At 46.2% G+C, this 21,793-nt stretch overlaps 1 protein-coding gene across 2 annotated transcripts in view; it reads right to left on the reverse strand.

Annotated features, from left to right (window-relative positions):
* DLG3 (discs large MAGUK scaffold protein 3) overlaps positions 1-21,793 on the reverse strand; it is a 126,464-nt gene that overhangs the window by 96,478 nt on the left and 8,193 nt on the right. For both annotated transcript variants that reach the window (XM_075259834.1, XM_075259833.1), the window contains exon 4: positions 18,761-18,898. In XM_075259834.1, the coding sequence (XP_075115935.1) occupies positions 18,761-18,898 (138 nt within the window). The remainder of the gene's footprint in view (positions 1-18,760; positions 18,899-21,793) is intronic.

A 21,793-nucleotide genomic window follows, 5' to 3' on the forward strand; every position in this document is an offset into this window, starting at 1 on the left:
CTTGTATAGTGGGGAGAAAGCTACACTGGTATAGTGGGGAGCATGCTACAATGGTATAGTGGGGAGCATGCTACACTGGTATAGTGGGGAGCATGCTACACTGGTATAGTGGGGAGCATGCTACACTGGTATAGTGGGGAGCACGCTACACTGGTATAGTGGGGAGCACGCTACACTGGTATAGTGGGGAGCACGCTACACTGGTATAGTGGGGAGCACGCTACACTGGTATAGTGGGGAGCACGCTACACTGGTATAGTGGGGAGCATGCTACACTGGTATAGTGGGGAGCATGCTACACTGGTATAGTGGGGAGCATGCTACACTGGTATAGTGGGGAGCATGCTACACTGGTATAGTGGGGAGCATGCTACACTGGTATAGTGGGGAGCATGCTACACTGGTATAGTGGGGAGCACGCTACACTGGTATAGAGGGAAGCATGTTACACTGGTATAGTGGGGAGAAAGCTACACTGGTATAGTGGGGAGTATGCTACACTGGTATAGAGGGAAGCATGTTACACTGGTATAGTGGGGAGAAAGCTACACTGGTATAGTGGGGAGCATGCTACACTGGTATAGAGGGAAGCATGTTACACTGGTATAGTGGGGAGCATACTACACTGGTATAGAGGGAAGCATGTTACACTGGTATAGTGGGGAGAAAGCTACACTGGTATAGTGGGGAGCATGCTACACTGGTATAGTGGGGAGCACGCTACACTGGTATAGTAGGGATCATGCTATACTGGTATAGTGGGGAGCACGCTACACTGTTATAGAGGGGAGCATGCTACACTGGTATAGAGGGAAGCATGTTACACTGGTATAGTGGGGAGAAAGCTACACTGGTATAGTGGGGAGCACGCTACACTGTTATAGTGGGGAGCATGCTACACTGGTATAGAGGGAAGCATGTTACACTGGTATAGTGGGGAGAAAGCTACACTGGTATAGTGGGGGGCATGCTACACTGGTATAGAGGGAAGCATGTTACACTGGTATAGTGGGGAGAAAGCTACACTGGTATAGTGGGGAGCATGCTACACTGGTATAGTGGGGAGAAAGCTACACTGGTATGGTGGGGAGCATGCTACACTGGTATAGAGGGAAGCATGTTACACTGGTATAGTGGGGAGAAAGCTACACTGGTATAGTGGGGAGAAAGCTACACTGGTATAGTGGGGAGCATGCTACAATGGTATAGTGGGGAACATGCTACACTGGTATATTGGGGAGCACGCTACACTGGTATAGTGGGGAGCATGCTACACTGGTATAGTGGGGAGCATGCTACACTGGTATAGTGGGGAGCATGCTACACTGGTATAGTGGGGAGCATGCTACACTGGTATAGTGGGGGGCATGCTACACTGGTATAGTGGGGAGCATGCTACACTGGTATAGTGGGGAGCATGCTACACTGGTATAGTGGGGAGCATGCTACAGTGGTATAGTGGGGAGCATGCTACACTGGTATATTGGGGAGCATGCTACACTGTTATAGTGGGGAGCATGCTACACTGGTATAGAGGGAAGCATGTTACACTGGTATATTGGGGAGCATGCTACACTGTTATAGTGGGGAGAAAGCTACACTGGTATAGTGGGGAGCATGCTACACTGGTATAGAGGGAAGCATGTTACACTTGTATAGTGGGGAGAAAGCTACACTGGTATAGTGGGGAGCATGCTACAATGGTATAGTGGGGAGCATGCTACACTGGTATAGTGGGGAGCATGCTACACTGGTATAGTGGGGAGCATGCTACACTGGTATAGTGGGGAGCACGCTACACTGGTATAGTGGGGAGCACGCTACACTGGTATAGTGGGGAGCACGCTACACTGGTATAGTGGGGAGCACGCTACACTGGTATAGTGGGGAGCATGCTACACTGGTATAGTGGGGAGCATGCTACACTGGTATAGTGGGGAGCATGCTACACTGGTATAGTGGGGAGCATGCTACACTGTTATAGTGGGGAGCATGCTACACTGGTATAGTGGGGAGCATGCTACACTGGTATAGTGGGGAGCACGCTACACTGGTATAGAGGGAAGCATGTTACACTGGTATAGTGGGGAGAAAGCTACACTGGTATAGTGGGGAGTATGCTACACTGGTATAGAGGGAAGCATGTTACACTGTTATAGTGGGGAGAAAGCTACACTGGTATAGTGGGGAGCATGCTACACTGGTATAGAGGGAAGCATGTTACACTGGTATAGTGGGGAGCATACTACACTGGTATAGAGGGAAGCATGTTACACTGGTATAGTGGGGAGAAAGCTACACTGGTATAGTGGGGAGCATGCTACACTGGTATAGTGGGGAGCACGCTACACTGGTATAGTAGGGATCATGCTATACTGGTATAGTGGGGAGCACGCTACACTGTTATAGAGGGGAGCATGCTACACTGGTATAGAGGGAAGCATGTTACACTGGTATAGTGGGGAGAAAGCTACACTGGTATAGTGGGGAGCACGCTACACTGTTATAGTGGGGAGCATGCTACACTGGTATAGAGGGAAGCATGTTACACTGGTATAGTGGGGAGAAAGCTACACTGGTATAGTGGGGGGCATGCTACACTGGTATAGAGGGAAGCATGTTACACTGGTATAGTGGGGAGAAAGCTACACTGGTATAGTGGGGAGCATGCTACACTGGTATAGTGGGGAGAAAGCTACACTGGTATAGTGGGGAGCATGCTACACTGGTATAGAGGGAAGCATGTTACACTGGTATAGTGGGGAGAAAGCTACACTGGTATAGTGGGGAGAAAGCTACACTGGTATAGTGGGGAGCATGCTACACTGGTATAGTGGGGAGCACGCTACACTGTTATAGTGGGGAGCACGCTACACTGGTATAGTGGGGAGCATGCTACACTGGTATAGTGGGGAGCACGCTACACTGGTATAGTGGGGAGCACGCTACACTGGTATAGTGGGGAGCACGCTACACTGGTATAGTGGGGAGCATGCTACACTGGTATAGTGGGGGGCATGCTACACTGGTATAGTGGGGAGCATGCTACACTGGTATAGTGGGGAGCATGCTACACTGGTATAGTGGGGAGCATGCTACACTGGTATAGTGGGGAGCATGCTACACTGGTATAGTGGGGAGCATGTTACACTGGTATAGTGGGGAGCATGTTACACTGGTATAGTGGGGAGAAAGCTACACTGGTATAGTGGGGAGAAAGCTACACTGGTATAGTGGGGAGCATGCTACACTGGTATATTGGGGAGCATGCTACACTGGTATAGTGGGGAGCATGCTACACTGGTATAGTGGGGAGCATGCTACACTGGTATAATGGGGATCATGTTACAATGGTATAGAGGGGAGCATGCTACACTGGTATAGAGGGGAGCATGCTACACTGGTATATTGGGGAGCATGCTACACTGGTATAGAGGGAAGCATGTTACACTGGTATAGTGGGGAGAAAGCTACACTGGTATAGTGGGGAGCATGCTACACTGGTATAATGGGGATCATGTTACAATGGTATAGTGGGGATCATGCTACACTGGTATATTGGGGAGCACGCTACACTGGTATAGTGGGGAGCATGCTACACTGGTATAATGGGGATCATGTTACAATGGTATAGAGGGGAGCATGCTACACTGGTATAGAGGGGAGCATGCTACACTGGTATATTGGGGAGCATGCTACACTGGTATAGAGGGAAGCATGTTACACTGGTATAGTGGGGAGAAAGCTACACTGGTATAGTGGGGAGAAAGCTACACTGGTATAGTGGGGAGCATGCTACACTGGTATAGTGGGGAGCACGCTACACTGTTATAGTGGGGAGCACGCTACACTGGTATAGTGGGGAGCATGCTACACTGGTATTGTGGGGAGCACGCTACACTGGTATAGTTGGGAGCACGCTACACTGGTATAGTGGGGAGCACGCTACACTGGTATAGTGGGGAGCATGCTACACTGGTATAGTGGGGGGCATGCTACACTGGTATAGTGGGGAGCATGCTACACTGGTATAGTGGGGAGCATGCTACACTGGTATAGTGGGGAGCATGCTACACTGGTATAGTGGGGAGCATGCTACACTGGTATAGTGGGGAGCATGTTACACTGGTATAGTGGGGAGCATGTTACACTGGTATAGTGGGGAGAAAGCTACACTGGTATAGTGGGGAGAAAGCTACACTGGTATAGTGGGGAGCATGCTACACTGGTATATTGGGGAGCATGCTACACTGGTATAGTGGGGAGCACGCTACACTGGTATAGTGGGGAGCATGCTACACTGGTATAATGGGGATCATGTTACAATGGTATAGAGGGGAGCATGCTACACTGGTATAGAGGGGAGCATGCTACACTGGTATATTGGGGAGCATGCTACACTGGTATAGAGGGAAGCATGTTACACTGGTATAGTGGGGAGAAAGCTACACTGGTATAGTGGGGAGCATGCTACACTGGTATAATGGGGATCATGTTACAATGGTATAGTGGGGATCATGCTACACTGGTATATTGGGGAGCACGCTACACTGGTATAGTGGGGAGCATGCTACACTGTTATAATGGGGATCATGTTACAATGGTATAGAGGGGAGCATGCTACACTGGTATAGAGGGGAGCATGCTACACTGGTATATTGGGGAGCATGCTACACTGGTATAGAGGGAAGCATGTTACACTGGTATAGTGGGGAGAAAGCTACACTGGTATAGTGGGGAGAAAGCTACACTGGTATAGTGGGGAGCATGCTACACTGGTATAGTGCGGAGCACGCTACACTGGTATAGTGGGGAGCATGCTACACTGGTATATTGGGGAGCATGCTACACTGGTATAGTGGGGAGCATGCTACACTGGTATATTGGGGAGCATGCTACACTGGTATAATGGGGATCATGTTACAATGGTATAGTGGGGAGCATGCTACACTGGTATATTGGGGAGCACACTACACTGGTATAGTGGGGAGCATGCTACACTGGTATATTGGGGAGCATGCTACACTGGTATAGAGGGAAGCATGTTACACTGGTATAGTGGGGAGAAAGCTACACTGGTATAGTGGGGAGCATGCTATACTGGTATAGTGGGGAGCATGCTACAATGGTATAGTGGGGAGCATGCTACACTGGTATATTGGGGAGCATGCTACACTGGTATAGTGGGGAGCATGCTACACTGGTATAGTGGGGAGCATGCTACACTGGTATAGTGGGGAGCATGCTACACTGGTATAATGGGGATCATGTTACAATGGTATAGTGGGGAGCATGCTACACTGGTATAGTGGGGAGCATGCTACACTGGTATAGTGGGGAGCATGCTACACTGGTATAGTGGGGAGCACGCTACACTGGTATAGTGGGGAGCATGCTACACTGGTATAGTGGGGAGCATGCTACAATGGTATAGTGGGGTGCATGCTACACTGGTATATTGGGGAGCATGCTACACTGGTATAGTGGGGAGCATGCTACACTGGTATAGTGGGGGGCATGCTACACTGGTATAATGGGGAGCATGCTACACTGGTATAGTGGGGAGCATGCTACACTGGTATAGTGGGGAGCATGCTACACTGGTATAGTGGGGAGCATGCTACACTGGTATAGTGGGGAGCATGCTACACTGGTATAGTGGGGAGCATGCTACACTGGTATAGTGGGGAGCATGCTACACTGGTATAGTGGGGAGCATGCTACACTGGTATAGAGGGAAGCATGTTACACTGGTATAGTGGGGAGAAAGCTACACTGGTATAGTGGGGAGTATGCTACACTGGTATAGAGGGAAGCATGTTACACTGGTATAGTGGGGAGAAAGCTACACTGGTATAGTGGGGAGCATGCTACACTGGTATAGAGGGAAGCATGTTACACTGGTATAGTGGGGAGCATGCTACACTGGTATAGAGGAAAGCATGTTACACTGGTATAGTGGGGAGAAAGCTACACTGGTATAGTGGGGAGCATGCTACACTGGTATAGTGGGGAGCATGCTACACTGGTATAGTGGGGAGCATGCTACACTGGTATAGTGGGGAGCATGCTACACTGGTATAGTGGGGAGCACGCTACACTGGTATAGTAGGGATCATGCTATACTGGTATAGTGGGGAGCATGCTACACTGTTATAGTGGGGAGCATGCTACACTGGTATAGAGGGAAGCATGTTACACTGGTATAGTGGGGAGAAAGCTACACTGGTATAGTGGGGAATATGCTACACTGGTATAGAGGGAAGCATGTTACACTGGTATAGTGGGGAGAAAGCTACACTGGTATAGTGGGGAGCATGCTACACTGGTATAGTGGGGAGAAAGCTACACTGGTATAGTGGGGAGCATGCTACACTGGTATAGAGGGAAGCATGTTACACTGGTATAGTGGGGAGAAAGCTACACTGGTATAGTGGGGAGAAAGCTACACTGGTATAGTGGGGAGCATGCTACACTGGTATAGAGGGAAGCATGTTACACTGGTATAGTGGGGAGAAAGCTACACTGGTATAGTGGGGAGAAAGCTACACTGTTATAGTGGGGAGCATGCTACAATGGTATAGTGGGGAGCATGCTACACTGGTATAGGATTCTGTTCGGGGGGGCTCCCAAGCGGACTCCCCGAACAGAAACCTGAACGCAGATGTGAATAGGGCCTAAATGATTACGAAAATCACCTTCTCACCGATTCTGAAGCTGAATTTTCATCACATTCTGATGACCATGATGATTATGTCTTGAACAAAGAAAAAACTTTCTGATCTGCTGAAACAAGCTAAAAGCATGGTGGAGTCTTCTGAGGACTCCATTACTTTCCTGTAACTAAAGACAAATTTTCAAGCCGTTATGTTCTAGACGAATGGATTAGAAGAGATTGGGATAAACTGGAGGAAAAAAAGCTGACTTAAACTCAAGATTTAAAAATATAGACAAATTAAATAAAAATTCTTCAAAATTTTGGCAAATCAGTCTCTAAAGTAAACCTTTCCCATGGAAAATCCCTTAAAAAGATCAATTTTTCTGTCTGAAGACCTACTGTACATCCGGGTATAAAGGCCAACCACCATACTATTACGGCAGAAGCCTCTTGTCCACTTGCATTTGTCTGACTGCATGGTTGCCAGAGCGGGTGTTAGCTGTAACATACAGCTAACACTTTGCTCCAGCAATACAATTTGGAGCTCCCCAGCTATAATAACCCCCAATGGACCCCTGCTGCAAGTTTGGAGGGTGCTGATACCTTATTTCAGCAGCCTGAGGTTCGACCATTGGTCCGTAAATACATATGCCCTGCTGCTTGCAGCACTTTTTTCTCCGCATGTTTCGTGCGGACACCGTGCAGAAAACACACAAACCCCATTATAGTCTATGGAGTGCGTGTGGTTTCTTTGCTAACCACTTTTTAATGCATTTGGTATTCCATTTAAGGGGTCCCCAAGCAAACTCCCCGAATGGAATAAACAAAAGTGCCCCTTTCTTATAGAACATAAAATGTAATATAAGATAAACAAAAACTTAATAAAAACAAAACATATTTGGTATTGCTGTGTCCATAACAACCCGTACAATAAATTTCTAACATTCACCTGCATGGTGAATGTGGTAAAGAAATAGCCAGAAGTAATGATCTTTCACCATTTCACCTGAAAAGTGATATATAACCCAAAACGTTACCAATAAAAAAGCTCGCCCTGCAAAAAGAAGCCCTCAGCCAACTCTGTCAAGCATGCTCAGTCGGGTATGCGCATTCAGCTCTGCCTGAGGTCTAGAAAATTGAAACCTGGGACGGTAGAAGACACGGGGAGAGGGTGTTTCAGAAGAAGATGGAGGCGGCCATAGATTTCTCTCACAGCATTGGAGACGCCCCCAGTGCTATTTGAAGTGCTGGGGCCCGCCACCAGTGCTGCTAGAGAACTCATTTGCATACCGAAGAAAACCGGGCGCGGAGAAGACATCTAAAGGTAGGAGAAGAATAGCCTTTCTTAAGGGCTAGTTCACACGTGAACTGCCCGCGCGGGTTTTGACACAGAGAGAGACGCGGCGAGCCGCGTCTCTCTCTTGTCAAAACCCGCCCGCCGCGACCATCGCGGTTACGGCTTTCACCTCCGCTGTCGGCTCAAATGAATGACCCAACATGGAGGGTGCTGCAGCCGGGCGGAAGCCGTGCGGCGCAGCCCGCGCGGCTTCCGCCTGAAGAAAGAGCATGTCGCTTCTTTTCTCCGCTAGCAGCAGCCCGCCGCTAGCGGAGAAAAGAAGCCCGGCGGTCTCCATAGACCACCATTATAAGGGGAGGTTTTGGACGCGAAATCCGCTGTCAAAAACCTCCCCTTATACTCACGTGTGAACTAGCCCTAAAGCTGTTCCTACGTGTTAGGCAGAAAAAAAGGGTAGCAAATGATAGGATCCCTTTAAGGTTGGGGAACCATGTGGCGTAAATGGCGCGATTTGGCGGCAAGGTGGATGGGATTCGGTAGCGCTGAAAAAAAGCCTCCTATTGACTTCAATGGGTTCCTTTTTCTGCTAGCAATGGGAAGTCAATGAAGTCAAGTGGAGGCTTTTTTTCAGCACTGAAATTCCACACCAAATTCCTCACCATTTTTCTCCGTGTGAATGGATTCTGATTTTTTTTTTCCAGCCTCCCAGTGCTTCCGTGAAAGAAGCCTCTGAGTACAGAGAAATAAAAAAGATCATGGCTTTCTGAAGGTTAGGAGCGAAAGACAAAAACGAAAACAGTATCTGCAGTGCGGAATAGGATTGAGATAAATAAGTAAGCAAAATAAATACAATAAAATTGTGAATATTGACTACTAGGATGAGTGGATGCTAATGGCCGCACTATGTAGAAGGTGAGGGGGCAGGGCAGGCCATATGGGTCTGAATAAGACAGCTGGAAGTATATTGATATATGTGCTCTCTGGTAAGTAGTAAAGAGCTGGTCATCTGTGACTGATGTCATCTCTCCTGGGACGAAAGAAGCTAAGAAATGAATGTATGTAGTGAAAGTAGGGGGAGAGTCCCTGGAATGGCTTTTAGATGTACAGCCACACCTTGGAGGCATGTCAGCTCACCATAAAGTACATAGTGGTAAATCCCCGGCCAAATGTAGAACAAATAATCGGTCACACAAATGTAAACTGTGATAAAAACTCATTACTAACATGTTTAAACATGGAGCAACAAGCTAGCTTAAAGCTATAGTCACGTCACAGCCCAGTCACAATTTTGTTTCACCATTGTTGAACAAACCACCTCCTTTACAGCACTGTGTGAGTATTGCCAAAAGGGCGAGCGTGAAAATGTTTTAGGCTAAGGCCCCACATAGCAAGCCGCTGCGGAAAAGCAGAAGACTGCGTTGCAATGTGTGCATGGAATTATTAGGTAGAATCCCATCCACTTTGCAGCACCCCCCTTTCCTCATAGATTGTAAGCCCTCGCGGGCAGGGCCCTCTACCCCACCGTGCCAGTCGGTCACTGTTAGTATTATATCTACCTGTATATTCTGTGTACTGTATGTAATCCCCAAATGTAAAGCACCATGGAATTAATGGTGCTATATAAATAAACAATAATAATAATATAAAACGCTGTGTTTTTTGCTGCAGCGTTTCCACCAGAGCCAAAACACTATGTTTTCACAATGGGGGCCCTAACCTTAAGCTAAGGCCCACATAGCGTCCCGCAGCAAAAAAAAGCGCTGTGGGAAAAAACACGGTGGCATCTTTAGACAGAAAGTTCGAAGAGGATTCCTCTGTGGATTTTCTCTTTCAATTACACCTATTGGGAAACCATCAGCATTTCCTTAAAGGGATCTTATCATTGGATACCCTTTTTTTCTGACTATCATGTAGGAATAGCCTTAAAAAAGGCTATTCTTCTCCTACCTTTAGATGTCTTCTCTTCTCCACCGTTCGGTAGAAATCGTGGTTTTCTTCGGTATGCAAATGAGTTCTCTTGCGGCACTGGAGGCGGTGCCCAGCACTTAAACAGCACTGGGGGCGTCCTCAATGCTGCTCCATCTTCTTCTGGAACGGGCTCTCCCTGTGTCTTCTTCCGTCCCGGGTTTCAATCTTCTAGGCCTCGGGAAGAGCCGACTGTGCATGCCATCGGCCACAAGAAAATGGCGCCTCTTTAAGGCTGAGGCCCCACGTTGCGAAGAATATCCCGCTGTATTTTACATTAACTGGCTAATCCCATCCACACATTGAAGAAAAAAAACTACACAGTCGAAATGCTGTGAATTCAAAAATGCTTGTGTCTTTATAAATTGCAGCATGTTTAATATAAGTATGGAAAGGCTCTATGCAGCCTGTAATAGAAGTGCTGTCTTGTTAAAGCACATTAGCATTGTAATGCACTGCTTTAGTGATCAGACCCCTGGGGTTCGAGAACCCTGAGGGTCTAATAATTACACTAAAACAAAATATATACACACATACACATGTGGACAAAATTGTTGGTCCCCTTGTTTAATGAAAGACAAACCCACAATGGTCACAGAAATAACTTGAATCTGACAAAGAGTAAAAACAACCAAACTGCATGTTGACAAACTTCAAAGCTTCTTGGAGAATGTCCTATGGACAGATGAAACAAAAATCGCACTTTTTGGCAAGGCACATGAGCTCCATGTTCACAGACGGAAAAATGAAGCCTTTCTTGAAAAGATCAATGTCCCTATTGTGAAACATGGAGGAGGCTCTGTTATGTTCTGGGGCTGCTTTGCTGCCTCTGGCACAGAGTGTCTTGAATCTGTGCAGGGTACAAGGAAATCTCAAGACTATCAAGGGATTCTAGAGAGAAATGTGCTGCCCAGCGTCAGAAAGCTTGGTGTCAGTCGCAGGTCATGGGTCTTGTAATAGGATAATGACCCAAAACATACAGCTAAAAACACCCAAGAATGGCTAAGAGGTAAACATTGGACTATTCTGAAGTGGCTTCTGCGAGCCCTGACCTAAATTATATTGACCATCATTGGAAGGAGCTTAAACATGGCGTCTGGAAAAGGCCCCTTCAAACCTGAGACAACTGGAACAGTTTGGTCATGAGGAGGGGGCCAAAATACCTGCTGAGAGGTGCAGAAGTCTCATTGACAGTTACAGGAATCGTCTGATCGCAGCGACTGCATCAAAAGGTTGTACAACAAAATATTAAGTTAAGGGAACCGTCATTTCTGTCCAGGCCTGTTGCATGAGTTTCATTTTACTTTGCACATCTTCAGAGGCTGGCATGGTATCAGGTAATATGTAATAATAGCTGACCTATGCAATACACAAAGACCTCCTTAACCAATTGACCAGTATATCCTCTATATAACATGCTAAGGGGGTGTTCACACTTGTGCTGCTGTCCACCCTCCATGATTCTGACAAAAATTTCAAGAAAAACAGCTCGGGGACAGCTTGCCGATGGTCATATTAAAAAACCCATTCATTTCAATGGGTTTATAAAGCAAGCCGCCAATGTCCGTATGCAACCTCTGCACCGCAAAACAGTTTTGTTTTTTTTTGGCCAGACACAAAGACGGACATGCAGGTGAATGACCAGTTTCTTCACTAGATAATCCTTCTGTACTTGCACTAAAATATGCTCCATATGACCTGTTCTCTGCAGAATGACAGTGTAAAGCATTCGGGACAGGTCAATAACCTTATAAGATAGGGTGGATTTCAGGCTAGCTCAGGTTAGCAGCTAAGGGTGCAGAGCAAAATGCAAATAAATAGCGACTCATTACCTAAAACGTAGGGAGTTCTAGGTCCTGCACTGTAATGGCACTTCAGTGTTGTGTTGCTCATTGTTAGGAGGAGTTTTATAATTCCCCTATTGATAATCTCCATAATATTGGCTGCCTGCTGATATTAGTGAATAGTCTTTAGGAATGATATACGCCGCTCACTTGACCCAGTTGTATGTGCATGTGTTTAAGACACCTTCTCTTTGTGCGCTGAGCAGCAGCGATCCTTGTAAGGTGACTTCTTGGTGCTCCTGCTCCCAAATCTGTGACAGCTATAACTCCATGGGGCAATTTATAAGAACTGTCAAAAACAGAAACAGTCTTTGTTACCCAGAGCAAGCGATGACGTTTTTCAAGGGCAGAATATGAAATGAAAGCTGTGTTGTGATTGGTTACTATGGCCAACAAACTACTACACGGCACCTATCGTTAAATAAATAGGAGTCACAGAAGTACGGGCCGGAAAATAGGACAAGAATAGGCCATATCCTATCTGATGCGGCCCGGACGTCCATCCCACACCCGGGGCTGTGAAAATCACGCTCGGGTGTATGGGCCCATAGAAAAGCATAGGTCGGTGGGCTATCTGTGAAATACAGAACACTGACCCACAGCACAGTCAGATGCAGCCGAAAGGCATCACATAGAACCTTTCCCGTTTAAACATGGTGGCCGCTCGGGAGCCTGCTGTTTTATACAGCAGACACCTGGTGCAAATGCCCGTGATCAATGCCCGCACTGATCATAGGTATTAACTTCTCTGGTACCTCAGTCAAAACCAAGGCACCACTTTACTAGAGGCTATGGTCGCCACCATTTTGCCGGGACCCGGGGTTGGCATGACTGCCAGGAGCCTTGTGAAGGCTCCCAGGCCTGTCTGTAATGATTTTCTATTGCAGGCTACTCTATGTAGCCTGCAATAAAGTGATGGTTTTTGCAGTGCATTTCAATGCATTACATTAGTGATCAGACCCCCTGGGGTTCAAGACCCCCTAGGGGGTCTAATAAATGCATTAAAAAAATAAAATAAAAAAAAGGTAAAAATTCAAATCACCCCCCTTTCCCTAGAACACATATAAAAGTACTTACATACTGTGAAACACATACACATTAGGTATCCCTGTGTCTAAAAATGCCCGCTCTACAAATCTATAAAAATATTTTTCCTGTAAAAAAAATCAAAAGTGCCAAACCGCCATTTATTCACTGTTTTGCCTCTGATAAACATCTGAATAAAAAGGGATGAAAGCAATAGCAATTCCCCAAAATGGTAGAACTAAAAAGTACACCCAGCCCCGCAATGGAAGGGTAAAAAAAAAAGTTACGGGTGTCAGAATATGGCGACTTTTCTAAAAAAAAAAGATTTTGGTATAGAATTGGATTTTTGATAAGAGGATAGAATGAAATTAAAACCATATAAATTTGGTATCCTCGGAATCGTACCTAAACATAGAATACAGTCTTGGCCAAAATTGGCCCCCCTACAATTCTGTCAGATAATCCTCGTTGTCTTCCAGAAAATGATTACAAGCACAAACTCTTTGGTAATATCTTCATTTATTTTGTTTGCAATGAAAAAACACAAAAGAGAATGAAAAAAAAGTCAAATCATTGGTCATCTTACACAAAACTCCAAAAATGGGCCGGACAGAAGTATTGGCGCCCTCAGCCTAATACTTGGTAGCACAACCTTTAGACACAATAACTGTGCACAACCGCTTCCGGTAACCAGCAATGAGTTTCTTACAAGGCTCTGCTGGAATCTTAGACCATTCTTCTTTGGCAAACTGCTCCAGGTCCCCCCTGAGATGTGAAGGGGGCCTTCTCCAAACTGCCATCAAGAGATCTCTCCCCTCCCCCACAGGTGTTCTATGGGACTCAGGGCTGGACTCATTGCTGCCACTTTACAAGTCTCCAGGGCTTTCTCTCACCACCATTTTCTAGTGCTTTTTGAAGTGTGTTTTGGGTCATTGTCCTGCTGGAAGACCAATGACCTCTGAGGGAGACCCAGCTTTCTCACACTGGGCCCTTTTCATTCAGGCGCCGACGGATAGTACGGGGTGACACTGTTGTACCCTCGGACTGCAGGGCAGCTTGAACTTGTTTGGATGTTAGTCGAGGTTCTTTATCCACCATCTGCACAATCTTGCGTTGAAATCTCTTGTCAATTTTTCTTTTCCGTCCACATCTAGGGAGGTTAGCCACAGTGCCATGGGCTTTACACTTCTTGATGACACTGCGCACAGTAGACACAGGAACATTCAGGTCTTTGGAGATGGACTTGTAGCCTTGAGATTGCTCATGTTTCCTCACAATTTTGCTTCTCAAGTCCTCAGACAGTTCTTTGGTCTTCTCTCTTTTCTCCATGCTCAATGTGGTACACACAAGGACACAGGGCAGAGGTTGAGTCAACTTTAATCCATTTCAAATGGCTGCAAGTGTGATTTAGTTATTGCCACCACCTGTTAGGTGCCTCAGGTAACAGGTGCTGTTAATTACACAAATTAGAGAACCATCACATGATTTTTCAAACAGTGCCAATACTTTTGTCCACCCCCTTTTTATGTTTGGTGTGGAATTATATCCAATTTGCCTTTTTGACTATTCTTTTTGTGGTTTTCCATTGAAGACAAATTAAATGAAGATAATAATACCAAAGAATTTGTGATTGCAATCATCTTCTGGAAGAAAATGAGTATTATCTGACAGAATTGCAGGGGTGCCAATACTTTTGGCCAACACTGTATCTATCTCCTATCTATCTATCTATCTATCTATCTCATATCTATCTATCTATCTATCTGCTATCTATGTATCTATCTATCTATCTATCTATCTATCTATCTATCTATCTATCTATCTATCTATCTATCTCATCTATCTGCCTATAAAATGTTGAAATGTTTGACTGACTTTAGGCCGGGCATGAAAACTACTGCGTTTTTTTTCTAGCGAATCCCATCCATACATTGCAGAAAAATATGGGTAGTGGAAACGTCATGGTTTCCCTATATGGTCTAACAATTTACAATGAGACAAAGTCTCCTATAAAACCAGATCAAGGCATTACTGGATCCAACCTGTGGCTACCCAGCTGCTGCAAAACTACTACTAACACCAAAAATCCCATGCTGCATCCAAGGCAGGCATATGAAAGCAGTGATCCGATAACTTCTTTGCAATGTACTGGTAAATCATTTTCCCTAATCCCACTATTTTCTTATTTAGAACTAGCACAAATGAGTCTGCCTCTCTGAGAAAACTATTTATAACTATAGAGGAGGCGCATTGACGAAGCCCAGCTGTGCAATGTAGAAAGAGGAAGCCAATGTGAAAAACACTAGAAGAGACCATGATGAAGACATGAAGGCCTGAACAATGCTATCATATCAAAATAGATTGGAGCATATGTCACAGGCCACAGACATTGGACACAATGTCATTCAATATACTAAATCCACAGAGGCTTAAACGGGTTATGCAGGGAGAAATAAACTGTTAGGCCCAGTTCACAACTGCATTTGGTATTCCGCTTGGGGACCCCCGAACGGAATACTGCACGCATTAAAAAGCGGTGAGCAATGAAAGCACACAGACCCCATAGACTATAATGGGGTCCGTGTGTTTTCCGCTTGGTGTCCGCACAAGTCATGCGGAGAGAAAAATACTTCAAGCACTACTTTTAACTCTGCATGACTCATGCAGACACTGCGTGGAAAACACACGGACCCCATTACAGTCTATAGGGTCTGTGTGCTTTCATTGCTCACCGCTTTTTAATGCGTTTGGTATTCCGTTCGGGGGATTCCCAAGCGGAATACTGAACGCAGATGTGAACTAGGCCTCAGCAGTGTATTCCTTGCACTGGATAAACTTCACTACTAATATATATATATATATATATATATATATATAGTTTTATTCAAATTTTTATCAGAATCAAAACAGTGAAAAAACGGCAGTTTGGCAATTTTGCCCATTTTTCCCGCTACGGCGTTTACCAAACAGGAAAAATATTTGTATAGCTTTGTAGAGCGGGCGATTTCGGACGTGGGGATACCTAACATGTATATGTTTCACAGTTTTTAACTACTTTTATATGTGTTCTAGGGAAAGGGGGGGATTTGAATTTTTAATCCTTTTTATTTTTTTTTTATATTTTTTTGTACTTTTTTTAAACTTTTTTTTTGCATTTATTAGACCGCCTAGGGGTATTGACATGGGTGGGCGGTGTCGCGGATTGTCAGAGCGGTGGGGGTCGGCAAACATGGCTGCTCCGGAGCGTTAAAGAGCGCCTCCTGGAGTATCGGTAAGGTGAGGGGCAAAGTGGTAAAGTATATGTATATGTGATTGTGTGGGGTTAGGGGCGAGGCTGTAGAGGGCAATATGAATTTGGTGGCTTGCTATCGTCCAAAGTGTATGAGATTGCAGAGATGGTGGTGTGAGTTTGGGTTTTGTGGGGGTCCTGACACAAACGTATGTGCGCTATTGTGACGAAAAGTAGCCTATTGTTTAATCGGGTGTATTAACTATGTTTGTGGAAAATTTCAGCCAAATCGGTGGAGCGGTTTTTCCGTGATTGAGGAACAAACATCCGAACATGCAAACATCCAAACACACAAACCCACAAACTTTCACATTTATAATATTAATAGGATATATATTATATATACACATACAGGATGTCTGGAGCCCTGATTGTTACCTTTGTAGAGTGCAGTGGGGTGCCGAAAATCTGTGCATACTACTTTCCCGTACCCCAGTTTTCACCGACTCTGCTCTACTCAGGTCCATAGAGTAGAACAGATTTAGTGACGTGACTGAGGGTCAGCAGGGGAGGCAGACAATTGAGACTTTGAGCCTCTCCAGAGCTCTGGGGACCTGGTTATACATTAGTAATAAAGCTTACCCCGTACAGGGAATGCACTGCTAAGCTTTATTTGTCCCCACGTAACCCCTTTAATTTCCAGGGTTTGCATCTAATTCTCTTCATCTGCAAGAATAAAAAAAAACGCCCTGAACAAGGATTTGCAAGATGCACAAATAGATCCACATTGTCTCGTTGAAGAATATCTGCAGTTTCTTGCATTTTTCATCTCATCCTGGGTCTAAGCATTGAAAACACATTCACAGATTGTAGCGGATTCATCTTAAACTCATGTACAAACATTTGTGTGGTTCATATGTCAACAACTGCTGTAGCTTTATGCATGGAGAAGGAATGTGGAATAAACTAATGTGCAATTGTCATTTGTAGGCTGTATTTTTTTTCTCCACGTAGGCTTTTGTTGGTTGGATTGTGTGTGGGTGTGCAGTGGTGGCAGTAGGGTGATTAATGTATAGTAGAAGGTGAAAAGGATGTACTTTGATAACATAGCTGTTAATGAAGAAAAGGGAATAATCTGAGGAACAGCAGCTGTGTTTAAGAAGGAGCAAAAACACAAAGGGTGGAATTTATTAAAATCTGCATTTCATATTCTGGGCTTGACGTGAATTCTGTTGGAATAAGACGCACCAAATTATAAGATGGCGCTGCTTTGCCTGTTCCTACGACACAAAACGAAATCTAAGCCACTTTTGAGCTGGCATAGATTTGTTCTGTAATTATTGTAAATACAATTTCTGCTGCAAAATATTCTAAATCTGTCAGGCCATGGGAGCCTCAGCCCCTTGTGCTAAACCCAACCTGCTTTTCTAGTCACTTTTAAACAGTGGTAAGTGAAGTCTTAAGGCAAACCGCAGCCAAAAAGGGCCACGGGAAAAATCGCGACGGGAACGCATGACATTTTTTCAGAAATTCCCCAGACTTTTCCTCTGCAGACTTTTTGCTTCAATTATAGCTATGCCAGCATTTCTGTAGGCATAATTGACATGTTGCAGTTTACATAAATGTGAGGGTATTTGAAATCGCAGCATGTCCACTGCGGCAAATAAGTGGGGCTTACGTCACATTTTTTTGCACCAGAATACTAGAGGTCTTAAAGTAATTCACACACCTAAAATTATTCCTAAGGGCAAAATTCTTAATAAGCTATGTAAACAATATGACTATTCAGACTGTGCAATAAGCAGTATGTATTAGGATCCTTAGGAGGAGGCCGCCTCAGGTTCCGGACCAAAAGCCGAGTATCCGCGACTGAAAGCTGGTGCACTGCACTGGCATCCAGCGGTGCAGTCTGCTCCGGATTAGGCCCAATGAATGGGCCTAGTCCAGAGGAGGGAGTGTCTTCAGGCCGAGTCGCGAGGCAACTTGGCCTGAAGAATGAGCACCTCGCTTCTCCTGAGCGACTCCCATTGATTGTCTTTTTGGTCAGGATTTTAAGGCTGATATGACCTCAAAATCCTGACCAATAAACTACATGTGAACTTACCCTTAGGATGGTTCACCACAGGTCAGATGTATGAAGAGACCATAGTGTTTGTGAAACATGGAGTGTAGCTAGGCCCCCATAGTGCCAGAGAGCATCGGTCCTATTGATATGGATGGCACGGTAAGTGCAGGAGTCCAAGGTGGGCAGCGGAAGGTAAAACTCGATCTGTTGGCACAATAAAGGCGCAGGAAGAACAAAATTGTGCGGCAGATGTTGTGAAAAATAAATAAAAGCCGCATATACCCAACCATGTGCCCAGTCAATGTGCTAACCTTGTTTTTCATGCCTAGCACACTCACCTATTAATCTTTAAAGCCCCATAAACACAACTGCATTTTCACGGTCCCATGTTTGGGGCTGTGAGCCAGGGGAAAAGTCAGGACAGGTCTTATTCTTGTCCGTTTCGCGGCTATGGAGGGTGGGGAGGACAAGGATATCATCCTTGTGCTGTTTAATCTCGGCCTGGCCACGCACAGATAAACTGTTGTCTTGTGCACTACAATATCTATGACCTGTTGTTGTACGTTTGTTCAGATGATAGAACAAAAAAATGCTAATTCCAAAGTTACCCCTATAACACGTATTGGTAATGTTACTAGTGAAACAGCGGTATGTGCTGATATAGATGCTTTCTGACCTTGGGGAGAGTGGAGTGGAGTGGACACAGAACCGTCTGCACAATCTCCTTTTGTTCTGTAATCTTCCAAGTTACTCGAACACACTGGGTCTCCTGGTTACATGTCATGTTATCTCCAACATCCAATTCCCAAGCAGTCTGGAAGAAATAATATGGATACATGTTAGCACTAACATAGGACACCAATATGTATAAATGCAGAAACTCATTCTGCAGTCTTATTACAAAAGCAGGAATTAGGAATTTCTTTCACGTAACATGTTTGCACTTATAGGGATTTATTCACATGAAACACACTTGTTGCAGAAATGTTTGTAACTGCCCTATTTCCCCATAAAAATCCATGTGCTTACCACCAACACAAACCCACTGGCCTATTGGTACATTTTTATATAGTTAGTACAGTTAAATAAAGACATCAAGTTCATCCAAGAGATAAGAAAGGATCTGGGCGTAAAGGGGTTTAAATAAGAGGCCTCTCAAAGGTAAATGGGATCCCTAATATCTTGTGTCTTTGAAACCACAAGGAAACAAAAATACTACAAACCACTTATATAAATGAATAAATACACAAAAGGAGAGAAACCTACACCCAAGAGTATTCAATAGTCCATATGGCACTAAAAGCTACCGCTCCAATATACCCCACGGGACGTCGTGCAGCAATAAAGCGCTGCAGGAAAAAACGTGGCAGCAACACATCACGGTTCTTCCTGCAGCGCTTTAAACAGAAAGTTCGCTGAGTTTTCCTCCGCAGACTTTCTGCTGCAATTATACCTATGGGGAAACCGCCAGCATTTCCATAGGTATAATTGACACGCTGCAAGTTCCAAAACCGCACTGATTTTGGAAATCGCAGCATGTTCACACGGCGGTTTTTACTGCAAAGTGGGCATGGGATTCGCTAGAATACCATCCACTTAGCCTGTACTGTAAAACACCGCGATTTTTCCCACGGCGTTTCCGTTAAGGGTAAATCACAGCGTTTCTGGCTCATGGGGCCAGGGCCTTAAGGTGCATTTTGCCACTCTGAGACCCAGACTGTCTATTACCTGGAGCTATGGGTAAGTGCTTACTCTTTTTATATTGTGGTTAATTCCTCAGATATTTGCAGATCTTTATGGGGGAATGTTATAGATATATATGGTCTACCAATAAGTATTTGGACACCGGTGGTAGAACAGAAAAACCCAGAACCTATGAAGCCAGCAGACGCTTCCTTACAGATGGGATTGATGGACACAATACTCCCGGATGCCTGGTGACACTCCTGGTGTATGGGAGCCATCGGTTGGGTGCGATTTCTCTGGCCAGCACTCGTCATTGGTCTCTATCTCCCAGTTTCGGGGTCTGACGACTCGGGGCACATTCTGACAATCACCGTTCAACTTCCACTTCGTAATCACATAGAACACTGTCGATTTTGGGTAATTCAGTTCGCTTGCTATGTCCCTTAAGGATCGACCATTTCTGTGGTACCCCACTATTACCCCTTTCTTGAACGCGGATAACTCTGCACTTTGTGGCATCTTGCCTGTCACCAATGCCAATGTTGTTTCCTATGTAACGGTGGAAGGCGCGACGTACATCATGACCGCAGATATCTTCATTGGCATGGGTGTCCAAATACTTATTGGTAGACAGTGTACTATATTAGTTGCCCACCAGCTCTGTTATTTATTATTCTATTTAGTGGGGGCGTGGCTTGGCCATGGAGGAGTGAGGACGTGTGTTGCCTCTGCTCCGTCCCTGGCCCTCGGTGAAACGCCGTCTTTCTGCTGACCTACACGGATTTCACTTACCTGGAGATGGGGAAGAACCGAAGGCCTTCCCAGCGGTCCTCCTCTACCCCTCCTGGACCTCCTGGACCCTCGTCCATTACCCGCTTCCTCCGGGTGCCGCGCGGTGATGAGATCTCCTCCTCGGCCGGATCCAAAATGGCGCCCGTCACTGCAGCTGCTCCATGCGGCCGGCCTTCCGCTTCGCCGACTCGCTCATCGGGTGCCCCTGATGTTGCCAGCAGCCGCTCTCCTGCCTCTGAAGACCTGGTCGCCTCGCCTCTGCCTGACTCCAGTCCCCCGGTGCATCTATCCAGCAGCTCGGCTCTCCTCTCCCCTGGAGGGTCTGATGTGGGTCAGGTAGGCCGTGTCTCTCCCCTGCCCTCCCTTCTGCCTACACAAGGCTCAGACAGCTCCTGGCCGTCTCTGCCGCCCTCTCCTGCAGCTCCCCTGCTATCCCCCCCTCTGGAGCCCATGCTGGTCGCCCCTGGGGCTCAGGTTTGGGGTGAAGACAGGCCTGCCTGGCTCTCTGCTGGGTCCTCCCCCCCGCTCTTGGCCCCTGCATCTCCACCGGGTTCTGCTGCTGTGTCCCTGGATCCTGGGACGGTACCCCTGCCTCATTTGGCCCCGGACTGTGCCCCTACTAAGGACTGTGGCCTATCCCTCCTGCCTGTGGACTCTAGGGGTTCTGGCCCCCCTTCCGTTGCTCCCTCCCGGCCTCTCCAGGGTCATGATGCGCCTAGTACCTCCGTGTCGGCCCATTCTGGTTTGTCTCCTGCTGTGATGGATTGTGGGCCCCGTTTTTGTATTGCTACTGACTCTGTTGGCGCTTCCCCTGCCTCCATTGCTGATACTCTGGTTGAGCTGCGCCGCCTTAACACCTACTTGGCGGCTGTTCCCACTAAGTCGGATATGTGGTGCGGCTTGAGCAGTCTTACAAGTCGGAACTCTCCACTGTCCGTTCTTCTGTGCAACAACTGGAGACTAAAGTGGATTCCCTTGAGGCGGCCTCTGCCTCCCACGTTTCTCAGCTTTCCACTCATGAGGCGACCATTGCTTCTCACACTCAACAGCTGCGGTTCCTGTCCGATATGTTGGATGATTTGGAGAATCGGAACCGACGTAATAACATTAGAGTACGGGGCCTTCCTGAATCCGTTGAGTCACAACACCTAGATGCTACCCTGCGCACTATTTTCAACTCCATTCTGGGGGCCCCCCCGGATTCGCCCATTGAACTCGACCGCGCGCACCG

Source organism: Leptodactylus fuscus, chromosome 11 (assembly GCF_031893055.1).
Source record: "Leptodactylus fuscus isolate aLepFus1 chromosome 11, aLepFus1.hap2, whole genome shotgun sequence".
NCBI lineage: Eukaryota > Metazoa > Chordata > Amphibia > Anura > Leptodactylidae > Leptodactylus > Leptodactylus fuscus.